Below are 12960 nucleotides of genomic sequence, written 5' to 3' on the forward strand. Positions count from 1 at the left end.
ACACACTCTAGTCAAGCCTTCATAACATTCCGTTATCTTTATTCTCTCTTACTAACTACACACTCTAGTCATGCCTTCATAACATTCCGTTATCTTTACTCTCTCTTACTAACTACACACTCTAGTCATGCCTTCATAACATTCCGTTATCTTTATTCTCTCTTACTTACTACACACTCTAGTCATGCCTTCATAACATTCCGTTATCTTTACTCTCTCTTACTAACTACACACTCTAGTCATGCCTTCATAACATTCCGTTATCTTTATTCTCTCTTACTTACTACACACTCTAGTCATGCCTTCATAACATTCCGTTATCTTTACTCTCTCTTATTTAACTACACACTCTAGTCATGCCTTCATAACATTCCGTTATCTTTATCTCTCTTACTAACTACACACTCTAGTCATGCCTTCATAACATTCCGTTATCTTTATTCTCTCTTACTAACTACACACTCTAGTCATGCCTTCATAACATTCCGTTATCTTTACTCTCTCTTACTAACTACACACTCTAATCAGCCTTCATAACATTCCGTTATCTTTATTCTCTCTTACTTACTACACACTCTAGTCAATGCCTCATAACATTCCGATCTTTCACTCACTATAATATAATAACAACTTAGTGAAGCTTTCAAACATTCTCGTAAATTTGTCATTCTAACATCTTAATCAACTAACGCAACTCGTAGTCACTTCCTTATAACATTCACTTATCTTTTATACTCTCGAAACTGACCCTTACACATTTCTGACGGCATGATTCCAGGGATAACATTTCATTATCTTTATTACTTTTATAACTACACACTAGTCATGCCTTCATAACATTCCGTTATCTTTACTCTCTCTTACTAACTACACACTCTAGTCATGCCTTCATAACATTCCGTTATCTTTACTCTCTCTTACTAACTACACACTCTAGTCAAGCCTTCATAACATTCCGTTATCTTTATTCTCTCTTACTTACTACACACTCTAGTCATCCACCTGACACTCACTCATTCGACTCTGATACACACAACATAATAATAATAATAATAATAATAATAGTGAAAAGTTTTCACAACACTCTCAAATCAACGCAAAATATTGTCCATTATAACAACGTTAAATCAAGCCCGTAATCGGCTTCAACAGTCGTGACGTCACTTCCCTCGTAATGACGCATAGTCACTTAGTAACTGGTTCTATACTATCGGAACAATGGCGGACGCCGTTGTGAAATACTTCTCGGACGAGCATAAAGTATATCCAGAGGAGATAAACATTATAAATCTGATCATGTTTTGACTTTTATACATTCTGATCACATGACATGTGAAAAAGTTCTAGCCAGCATGAAGAATAAAAAAGTAACGATTTTCTTTGTTTAGAACCAAGCTGCTGGTTGCTGGGCGGACGTGACATCAGACTATTGAATCCTATTGCGTTCGACTATCAACTATCAGAACTGCTTATAAGTGAACCGAGATTTGGGTCTATGGAGAAAAAAGGAAAAAAAAAAAAAGGGGGGGGGGGGGGGGGGAGAACAACTAATGGATGGGTCAACAAATCGCCCACACCCCATAGGGTCACAATGACACAATGACACCTAAGGGGTAATTCTTTTAGTTTTTGCCATACCTTGGAAAAACATGTACTTCAAAAAAAAAATTACAACAACAACAACAACAACAACAACAATAACAAAAACAACAACACCTTGTCGATCGATTCAAATGAGCCTCGTCTTGGCAAACCTGGGACTTCACGAACTCTTCAAGGAAGTTCTAGGTTTGAGAGTTTTTGCCAAGATGAGGGTCACTGAAATCGATCGATATTTGAGGGACTAGTTTTCTGGCCAAATATTTAAATATACATATTTTTCCCAAGGGTACGGCAGTTAACTGGTCTCTTCTTACCAGCCATTTTCAGGATTTTCCCCAAAACTTCGCACCAAACTAACACAAAACTATATTTTTTTATCACTCAAACACAATAGCAGTAAGTTTTAGCGATAAATAATTTCTTTCGCAAAACAAGCTCTAAAACACCCTATTCATTTTCTTTAAATTTTATGATGTACAAAAGAAATTTGAAAAAGAAAAATGTTGGTAGTATCGTAACGAATGGGATGATTTTCTTATAGTCGGTAAGGAGAGGGTTTAATAATTAGAAGGTTGACAGTGACTGGAGAGGATAAAATAAAGTGCGTGCCCGATGTTGAGGCATTTTATTCACACTCGACTCAGATGTGAATGAGGGCCAGGGTGTAGGCATTCCTGATGTTGTAGGGGTGCAAGTTCAAAGAGCTTAGGAAACGTTCGTAAAGGAATAAAATCAAGATACTTGCGAACTTCCTCCTCCTCCTCTTCCTCCTCCTCCTCCTCCTCTTCTTCTTCTTCTTCTTCTTCTTCTTCTTCTTCTTCTTCTTCTTCTTCTTCTTCTTCTTCTCCTCCTCCTCCTCCTCCTCTCCCTCCACCACCTCCTCCTCCCCCTCCTCGTCCTCCTCCTTAAATATCATCATCATCATCATCATCATCATCATCATCATCATCATCATCATCCTCATCAGCATCATCATCATCATCGTCGTCGTCGTCGTCATCATCATCATCATCATCATCATCTTTTGAAAGCACTATTCTCGGCGTAACACAAAACTTGTTTTTCGTACATTGTTATAATTAATCATTAATGCAGCTTGGAGCTATCGTCACATCATTAATTGTAAAATAACTTAGTCTTTGACAGCCAATCAGAAAGCAGAGTAGTTCAGTGCAGCATTCTGATTGGATGTTAAAACGAAAGTTGAACAATGGACAACTAACAACTTAAGAAGGGAGAGCAAGAGGACAAAAGCAGCACACAAGATAATGTTGGGTTGTAGCATGGGCTTAAAATACTAACGAAAGAGTGAAAATGGTGAGGCTTCGTATGGGAACAAAAAATTTGTTTTCCACGTTTATTTGTGTACTGTTGTGCTGACGAAGGGTTTGTACCCGAAACGTCCATTGTCTGTTTTGCTCCCATACGAAGCCTTTCCATTTTCACTCTTTCGTTAGTATTTTACGATCACCGGCTTCAGGCAGCCCCTACCGTTTTCTAGCATGGGCTTAACAGGCATTGTCGTCTAATAAATGGTTGCAGGGACTTCAAGCCCTGAAATGTGAAAGAAAATATAAGAAAACTAGGGTATGGAGAAGTACCAGATAGATAGTGTGCTCTTGGTTAAGAAACTCACAACATTGCCATCCGGAACTATAACGGACCAACACACGAAACTATGTGCAACCATGAACTTTTATAGTCTGGTTAATAGTGAGAATTACTCATAAACACGGATGGCTGGCCAAAACAAAACAAACAAACAAACAAACAAACAAACAAAAACCGAGTGACGTCGACTTCTTTCCATTTATAGGTAAAATACTGTCAGGATAACAGAATCATTGATTTAGACTACTCTGAGGTACTCCAGAATAACACGTGTTGAAATTTTTCACCAGAAAACTCGTGCTTCAAATATCCATCGATTAACATGATCCTCATCTTGGTAAAACACTCTCAAACCTGAGACTGCGAGGTCCCAGTTTGAATAAATCCCAGTCTGAGAGATTTTGCCAAGATGAGGATCATCTTGAATCAATTTATAGGTTGCGTATTTTTCCAGAGAATAACAGTACAGTCACTTGGTATTGGACAGAAGAGGAAAAGCTGAAAGCTCTGGTTTGGAACCTACAGATAATTAGACTACAGAAGCCTCCGCTGAATCGTACCTCCTCGGGAATTCAAACAAATCGTTTAAGCGGAGCGTACGATTAAGCAGAGGGCTGTGATCCTAACCTACATAATATACTTTTCATGTGTCGTTGTGTTCTAATTGGACGGAGATGAGCTATTCATTGTTTCATCTATTTGTCTCCATATCCCCAGTGATAATTTATAAAGCGATAATCTACTCTAGTTTTTCCCATCTTTATAGAGTGATGTAAATTTTTGGTTACGTCCCTTGGCTTTCGCAAGGTGATCGTGTTATTTTCTACGGGAATGGTTTACCTCTCACAGCATTTTTACCTGTCAGTATTGATTTTCAGATGTTAAATTGTGTTTTAGATAATTGTTAGTTTTGTTTTTATTTGTTTTACGACCTTTGCAGCACATTTAGGTCATTTCATCGCCAGTAAAATGGACGAAAATGGGAAGGTAAAAAAATATGTATAAATCGATTTAAGATCAAAACCATCGAGAAAAAGTAAGGCACAGGGGATTAGTTAGAAAAGGGAACAGAGGGCAAGCAATCAAGTTTAGTTTGACGTCACCTAAATTTACTATCCAGACACAAGCATAGCATCCTACCAAGAGGAACAAATGCTTATACAAGTACTTTTAAAAACTACAACAGTATAATATAACAGAAACTAACAAGGACAATATATATCATCTTCAAAAACTAATGTTTAACGTTTGACTGTTCGTCTCTCAGTCAAAGATTCCAGCCATGGGCATGACAAAAAAAATGTCAGTGGTTTACTTTGCTCGAACAAATAACTATAATAAACATTATTGAAATGTGTCGATCTTATATAAACATAATCCTCGTAACCGTAACAAATTTACTTCACAATACTACCACCTGGGGAGCCTCACCACAGGTGCTGAGAACGTCTGTTTTGGCACTGTGCTATAGTGTGGGAGAATACTGTGCCCCTGTTTGGATGAGGAGCCCATATGTAAATCGCAGTGACATCCGATTAAGAGAATCATTGAGAACTATAACAGGATGCCTCAAGTCAACTCCAACTCAGTGGCTCCCAACACTGAGCGGCATTGCACCACCAAGTTTAAGACGACAACATGCTAATCAAAGGATGCTTGCAAGAATTGACGAAGCCACAGACAACACTCCCATAAAATCAATCGTAAAGGGGGCACCTTCTACAACTAGACTTAAATCGAGAAGATCTTTCCACCTAACAAAAATGGCAGACTTCAGTGTGGAGGAAAACTGGAGAGAAATGTGGAACAGGGTAACACCAAAAGGAGGAAACATCATTAAAGATCCAACCAAAAGAGTGCCTGCATTCAATAACGCCAGGAAATACTGGATTTCCTCAAACCGCTTCTTAACTGGACATGGCAGAACTGCATCAAATACTATGTGCAGATGGAAACTTGGAAACAATGATACCTGCCAGAAATGCCAGGCAGTCCCAGAGACCAGCGATCACATCGTCCTCCACTGTCCAGTCACTAAACTAGAAGGTGGCTACGAAACCATCCTTAGGGAGGAGGAAGACTTTAGAAGCTGGGTTGACGAAATACATTTGGAGGTGTAGCCATACGCTACTACTACTACTTCACAATACACAATACAATTTTACAAATTGATACAACATGGGACATAATGTTTTAATACATTGAAATTAAGACTAATTGCAAATATATCCAGATCCAAGAACTTTATTTTCATTCCCCACTTTCACAGCAATAGAAGAGGGTTGACCCGACATAAATAATATTTATTTTTCCCTTTTGTTTTGCCCGAAATGGTCTTGTTTCTACGTTAAGCCAGCGCAATCCTTGACTTGACTTCATCGTTGTTTCTTCCATCCTCTGTTATAATGGAACCAAGTTATTCGAAACTCTTTACATACCTATTTTAGCTCTCCATTGACATTATTCCGCAGTTCACACCCTTTTTTTTTTTTTTTTTTTTTTTTTTTTGAGTCATTCATAATATTCTTTGCCGTGTATACCTAAGTGCACTCATTTTCAGGTCTGGCAACCAGGCGCAATTGTGGTCTTGATTTAACATTGCTGTGATGGATAACATTTTGCGTTGGTTAGAGAGTACTTTAATTACAATAATGAGCCCATAATGATTTGGGTTATCAGATCTGGAAATTAGTAACGCCGAAGACAAACCTCAGACCTCCTGCATGATAATGATCTACGTAACCATTACTACACTTGCTTGGAGGTGAGAGTTGCGGTTCTTGATTCAAGATGGCGCATGCCTTGCGAAAAGCGATGGCGTACCTAGTAGCAAGGATGCACTTGCGTCCTATTAAAAAGATAAAGTTCACATTTGATCCTTATATGAAGGATGCTGTCTCAATAAGGTTTGTCTATCATATGATCCGCTTTTCAGGCTTTTTCTGGGTTATTCTACCAGCTTACACCTCAGCACATTTTCCTGTCTCCCAAGAAGAGTAGAAGAAGGCGAAGGTCACTGACACATTCATAATATTATAACTTAACTAACATATGAAGATCAAGTCTTTCACTTTCACTTCATTTCTCAGGACAAAAATGATATTATTGGAATTGATGCAACAAAGGCCCCAGACACTTTCAAAGGAAAGATGGAGGGGGGGGGGGGGGTGGTGCAGAGAGATGTTTTTGCATGCTTTTATTAATTTCAAAATTTTACAAGATTCAATTTAAGTTAAGCTGAATGAAATGTGATTCATTGTGATAGTGATACTCCGTACATTATCAGTTTCAGTACAGTAAGTTTCAGTTCTTTTTATCCCTCCAAAATTACTTGGCATCCCTGTGAATATCTTATACTAGAGACAGTACTTACAAGGATCGAATTAAATAAAAGTAAAATGGATTTTGCTCAGGTCCCACCATCCTTGTCATATCAGTCAGTGATATCAGGTTTGCGGTTCGAGATTTGGCCACATTTATTCACAATAGTACTGCGAATAGTGATTTCTTCTATTCACAGTAGTACTGGGATCGATATTGGTAGGAAGTGTCAATTGCCGAGGAGTGAGTCCTTGATAGTTGACGATTCATTAACTACCAAGGACTCAAATTAGAACTCTTCAGATGCATGCGGTGATGTCAGTCGAGCCTCGATTTGCGCGCATACGAATCTTGAATACCGTCACTTTCTTCCAATCATTCATTCCTTGTCAATCGTTGTGGAAAGGACTGAGTCTACACTCATTGGCATTTGTTTTTAATTTTGATGTCTTTTCATGAATTCCGAGACGAGTTAAAATCATATCAAAACAAAAATTACTGTTGTTTTTTGGATTCAGTGGAAAAAATAGAAGGACGAAGTGAAAAATCCCCGCCAAGTCCTAGATCTAAAAAAAAAAAGTAGGATTTCCTTTGTTTTAAAGGAAATTATACTGCACAAGAAACAATTTACGTAAAACATTTTTGCAACAAGAACAATCCTTGGCATTTAATCGTAAACAGCTAGTAGACGATTTACCAACTGGCAAGGGCCTGTGACAAAAAGAGGAAATATCAGAGAGAGAAAAGAGAAAATGAAAGAGATAAAGAAAATCTGAGAAATAAAGAAAATGAGCATGAAAGAGAGAGAAAATGAGAGTAAATATTAATAGTAGATAGTTGACGATTTACTAACTGGCACGGTCTGTGTCTAAAACTAAAAGTTAAAGGAGGGAATGAGTGAGAGAGAAAGAAGAAAATGAAAGAAAAGAGGAGAAAGAAAGAAAAGAGAAAATGAGAGCATTTGAGCATTAATATTAATAAAAGAAAAAAAGAGAAAATGACAAGAGAGAGAAGAGAAAATGAGAATATTAATTAATTCACTTCATGACACTTAAAAATACACATGCGTAGTTGATGAACTGACACAGTCCTTAGCAATTGACGATTTGACAGTTGTCAAGGTCCTTTGCAGTTGACGCTACCAAGAAGTTTTTTGGTGGATGGAACACCCAAGGGTCCATTAACCTTCCATATTAGCTACCTGTCTGAAGTCAGTGGAGGTTAACTGATATCAGGCAATGCCGTGTTCAATGGGGGGCAATTATGGATATTTATGGTCTTTTAATATGTTGGAATAGTGAGGAAAACAATAACAGTACAGCCTCTTTCACTTTATTATTTTCATTTGATCTTATTGTGGTGACTACCTACTTTGTTTGTTTTGGTTTTCTTTGTTTTAAATATCGCAAGATGGAGATCTACTAATTTTAAGTGCTTGTAAACTTTGGTGCACTTAAACAAAAATTTCAGTTTTCTAAGGGATCAGCATGGATTTGATTTTAATTAATTAAAACTAGATGTGTGCATTTGTGTTCTTGTGCGGTACTATCATATTGGCATTTGATTTAAAAGTTAAAAGATTAATTTTTATTTTTGTTCAATGGCATTTGAGCACTGTTTCTGATGAAAACAATGACAACACACATTGGAGAAATCGTAACTGGTATACGTACTTATATACATGTTGTAAAGAGGCGAAATACACATTCTAACGTTGAGATGTGTCTTCTCTCAGGCACTGGTCCATGCATCACCCTGTTTTTTATTCACGAGTCTCACTACAACCCCTTTTTCTGCCATCTTGTAAAAACCTGGATAACAACATCATTTTCTGTTCCCAGGCAATGTCATTATCCAGGGCTTGCACTGTATTTAAAAAAGATCTCAGAGATATCAATCACTAAGATGTAATCGTTGGTAATTTCTGATTAAGATGTTCTATCAATTTTTAACTACTGTGAAATTAGACATTTTTGTATAAGAAAAGCAGAAGTCGTTGGTATTGGACAGGGTTTTTTATGTTTGTTTTTTTTCTTTTTTTTTTCTGTTTCTGGTTTCATATTGTTCTCGCAATGAATCTCAGTGCTATTCTTATAAAATTTATTTTCATCCTACATCAGAGACGTGGCATCCACCCTCCACACTCCATCCATACTGGAGAGTAACCAAGGTACCATTCTTAAATTTGACATTAGGTCAGACAGAAAAGCACCACAGATGGACGTTGAGTTCAGTAAGTTGTTCATTTTGATTTCTATCCTGGTTGGTAGCCCCAGTCATTGTTATAATTTCTCATAAATTTCCAGCAACACCAAACTTTTGTTTTGTATTTTACTGTTTCTCACTGTCTTCATCATCACCATCACGTACAAATTGCATCATCTTACACAAAGTTACCATGACAAGCGTTAATCATTCATGGAATCCATATCTTGGAATGAGATTACTTGGTTTTGACCTGGCCTGCATGACCAGAGTCCTTTGCTGGGAGGGAAACAGTCAATCAAATGTATAGTTATTGTATTGGGAGATGGTATTTTTTCCTTGTAAATAATCTCTTTGTTATGTATTTTTGTTGTTTTGAATTTATAATGTAAACATTTGAGTGTATTCCTCTTCGTGAAGTGGGATCTTATGCTTGTGTCTGGATGAGATTTTTAGGTGATCTCAAACTATGCACAATTACTTTTTACTGAGAGTGAGAAGGAAACAGTCTTATGGAAAACTCTCTTTATTTTATAAACCCCCTCTCCATTATAACATCCTCATTAGAATTTTATTTTAATGCTATTTTGTACCACTAAGGTGTCTTTCTTCAAGTGGTATCAGTCTCATTGTCATTGTGGGACTGTCAGATAGTTTCGGATTCGGACAAGTTGAAATTGAAAACATTTGGATCGCCCTTGGAATTTTGATAGGGCCAATTCTGATGGACCAGAAAGATTGGTTGACTTTATCCATTATCAATGGAACACACTTTGAGTTTGAGATAAAGAACAGAAAATTTGGGATCAACAAGGGGCGTGGACCTTAAGCAGAAGTTGACTTTATGCAGATTCCACTGTACTTCCGATGTGTTGAGCTGTTACTGTTATCCTTGATTTATATTATTTGACTGTTTTATCACGCTCATTTTTACTATGGCTTACATGACCTAACAAGCATAGTAAAACTCAACAGAACACACTTAGACAGAGATAAAGAACAGAAAATTTGGGATCAACAAGGGGCGTGGACCTTAAGCAGAAGTTGACTTTATGCAGATTCCACTGTACTTCCGATGTGTTGAGCTGTTACTGTTATCCTTGATTTATATTATTTGACTGTTTTATCACGCTCATTTTTACTATGGCTTACATGACCTAACAAGCATAGTAAAACTCAACAGAACACACTTAGACAGAGATAAAGAACAGAAAATTTGGGATCAACAAGGGGCGTGGACCTTAAGCAGAAGTTGACTTTATGCAGATTCCACTGTACTTCCGATGTGTTGAGCTGTTACTGTTATCCTTGATTTATATTATTTGACTGTTTTATCACGCTCATTTTTACTATGGCTTACATGACCTAACAGCATAGTAAAACTCAACAGAACACACTTAGACAGAGATAAAGAACAGAAAATTTGGGATCAACAAGGGGCGTGGACCTTAAGCAGAAGTTGACTTTATGCAGATTCCACTGTACTTCCGATGTGTTGAGCTGTTACTGTTATCCTTGATTTATATTATTTGACTGTTTTATCACGCTCATTTTTACTATGGCTTACATGACCTAACAAGCATAGTAAAACTCAACAGAACACACTTAGACAGAGATAAAGAACAGAAAATTTGGGATCAACAAGGGGCGTGGACCTTAAGCAGAAGTTGACTTTATGCAGATTCCACTGTACTTCCGATGTGTTGAGCTGTTACTGTTATCCTTGATTTATATTATTTGATTGTTTTATCACGCTCATTTTTACTATGGCTTACATGACCTAACAAGCATAGTAAAACTCAACAGAACACACTTAGACAGAGATAAAGAACAGAAAATTTGGGATCAACAAGGGGCGTGGACCTTAAGCAGAAGTTGACTTTATGCAGATTCCACTGTACTTCCGATGTGTTGAGCTGTTACTGTTATCCTTGATTTATATTATTTGACTGTTTTATCACGCTCATTGTTACTATGACTTACATGACCTAACAAACATGGTAAAACTCATAAAAGTAAACAATAACAAACTGCACTATTTTATTCCATCGGTTTTGATTTGTTTGTTTTTTTTCAGACGATGGTCACCAGCTTGTATTCAAGACCACTCACCTGACAGAATTGGACATACTGGATCGCCTATTTGATTTTGTAGATGAGAAAGATCCTCGTAAGAATGAAGGACCTGAGCTGGTCACCAAGAGTTCCAAGGCATCGGCAGGAAAGGGGAAAGGAAGAAAGAGATGATACTTGCCCTAGGTTATGTTTATGCTACAGGTGTTTGTAATATTTTGTAAATAATTTGACTTTGCTGTGCTGGAATCAGTTTTGTTTTTTATGTTGTGCAGCTATGTGATCTTATGGTGTGACTACTTGTCTTCAGATTGGACAGTCCAGGATTTGAGTCCCGATCAGAGTGAGTGGCGCATAGTTGAGTCCTTGGAAAACCTCTTTACTCTTGTTTCCTCTTTATTCGAGTGTAAAATGAAAAAGATCACCAGCATGGCACAATAAAACCACGATGTCCTCGTAAAAGATTGTATGTGTTGCATTTTTTATTTGGTTTAGTTTTTATGACTGAAATTTTACCATTACTGAAGAAGTTTGTGGTGGTTACTGATTTTTAAATTTCCAAGTAGACTGGATTGGATCTATAATGGCAGAAGAAGAGTTTAACACGTAAGGTGATATTATGCTTTATCATAATTTATGTTATGAGATACATTGTTATATTAAATAAAAAAATGTAGAAAATTAAAAATTGTCTCTTGCTTTCATGTGTCCAGGTTTGGTTATTGGTATAAAGATACAGTGGAACTCAGATACAACGGGGATAGTGGGACAAATAAAAAATTCCGGTTGTAGCCTCAGACTTCCCATAGAGCTTCATCATCTCACTTCTCATTTGGGCATAGTTACCTAATCAGTCAAGAGACTGCATGTAACATACTAGGTTTGAGTGTGTTGACATGTTGATTGGTCAGTCACATGTCTCTCACTAGCCTTGTGTTGCATCGTCGTGGATACACAAAGTACACAGAGAGACATGAATGGTACACACAATAACTGCCATTCACCCACTCCCACCTCATCTCCATTCCTTATAAGTTGTGTGTGTCATGTGCGCCATAATCTTTTCTTCTTGAGTACGTAGTTTTTCTCAACTGGGTGCTAAACTTTCAACTCACACCCCTGTTGTAGCCATGTTCCAAGAAAGATTTCCCCATTACAGCTATGCATGATTTATATGAATTATATAGGCCGTAGAACGGGGATTAAAAAATTTCCCCTTGCCGCCTCGCTCTCGTTGAAACTGAGGCCATTGTATACGAGCTGTATTGTACTAGTAAACAGTAGCAACAGCTTGCATTTATATATTCTTTTTTACTATCTCATTTTCTTCCTTTTTTCTGGCCCTGAGCTTACATTTGTTGCAAGCACCGTGAAACCCTAATAAAACAAAGAAATACCTTGATCTTTCATGAAAAATAAATCTTGCTGTTTTTAGCTTGCAAAATTTGGGATTATATTTTGCAATTGCCATTGTCCGTTTCACGCTATAGAAACAGGGGTAAACTCCAGCTCCAGTTGCATTATATTTATTTGAGTATCGAGGTATATGTAAACTTATGCTTAAAATCAATACCTCTTGTTCACTCTAAATTTTATATTCTTTATCCTAAGACTTAGACTTAGTGTGTTTCATTGATAATGGATAAAGTCAACTAATATTTCGGATGATGGCTTGATCCGGTTTCCACTGTATTATGCAATGAAAGACAACTGTACACTGACAATACAAACCCATGCCCTAAGGATGAATTTTGTGTGCGGCTATGTGGCCTTGTGGTATGACACTCGCTTTCGGATCGGAAGGTCCTGGGTGCGAGCCTCGCTCGGCACATAGTTGAGTCCTTGGAAAAGGCTCTTTACTCACATTCTCTCACCGTACTCAGGTGTAAAATGAGTACCTGGCTGTTAATAGCATTGTCTCTGTCCTAAAAAAATTATATCACCTTAACTTACAGTCTTGTCCTAAATGTTAAATGTTGCTGTTCTGTTGGACCCATTGTTAAGCGCTTCGAGCATGTTTAGTGGATATTGCGCTATATAGAAGCTCAATTTAATTTAAAGGATGACTTTCACAAAGAAAAAAAAACATGTAATAAGCAAAGCCATCACCTCTTAAAAACCTCACTCCAGAATAATTAGAAAACCATA

The 12960-nt window shown here is 37.3% G+C and overlaps 1 protein-coding gene across 1 annotated transcript; it reads left to right on the top strand.

Moving 5' to 3' along the window:
- The first annotated feature begins 5964 nt into the window (after positions 1 to 5964).
- LOC144956740 (large ribosomal subunit protein mL53-like) lies at positions 5965 to 11500 on the top strand. Its single transcript, XM_078887419.1, has 3 exons — positions 5965 to 6119; positions 8655 to 8767; positions 10817 to 11500. Exons 1-3 carry the CDS (start codon positions 6004 to 6006, stop codon positions 10984 to 10986), a joined length of 399 nt encoding a protein of 132 aa, XP_078743545.1. The 5' UTR covers positions 5965 to 6003; the 3' UTR covers positions 10987 to 11500.
- Positions 11501 to 12960: the final 1460 nt, after the last annotated feature.

The sequence above is a fragment of the Berghia stephanieae genome, chromosome 11 (assembly GCF_034508935.2).
Source record: "Berghia stephanieae isolate SIO BIC M18660-M18661 chromosome 11, UCSD_Bste_1.3, whole genome shotgun sequence".
NCBI classification, from domain to species: Eukaryota; Metazoa; Mollusca; class Gastropoda; order Nudibranchia; family Aeolidiidae; genus Berghia; species Berghia stephanieae.

Excerpts from the sequence above, each read along its gene's own strand:
- LOC144956740 (XM_078887419.1), top strand. The coding sequence starts at position 6,004 with ATGGCGCATGCCTTGCGAAAAGCGATGGCGTACCTAGTAGCAAGGATG. Across the intron at positions 6,120-8,654 it reads AAGGATGCTGTCTCAATAAG|AGACGTGGCATCCACCCTCC; the intron begins GTTTGTCTATCA and ends ATCCTACATCAG. Across the intron at positions 8,768-10,816 it reads ACAGATGGACGTTGAGTTCA|ACGATGGTCACCAGCTTGTA; the intron begins GTAAGTTGTTCA and ends GTTTTTTTTCAG.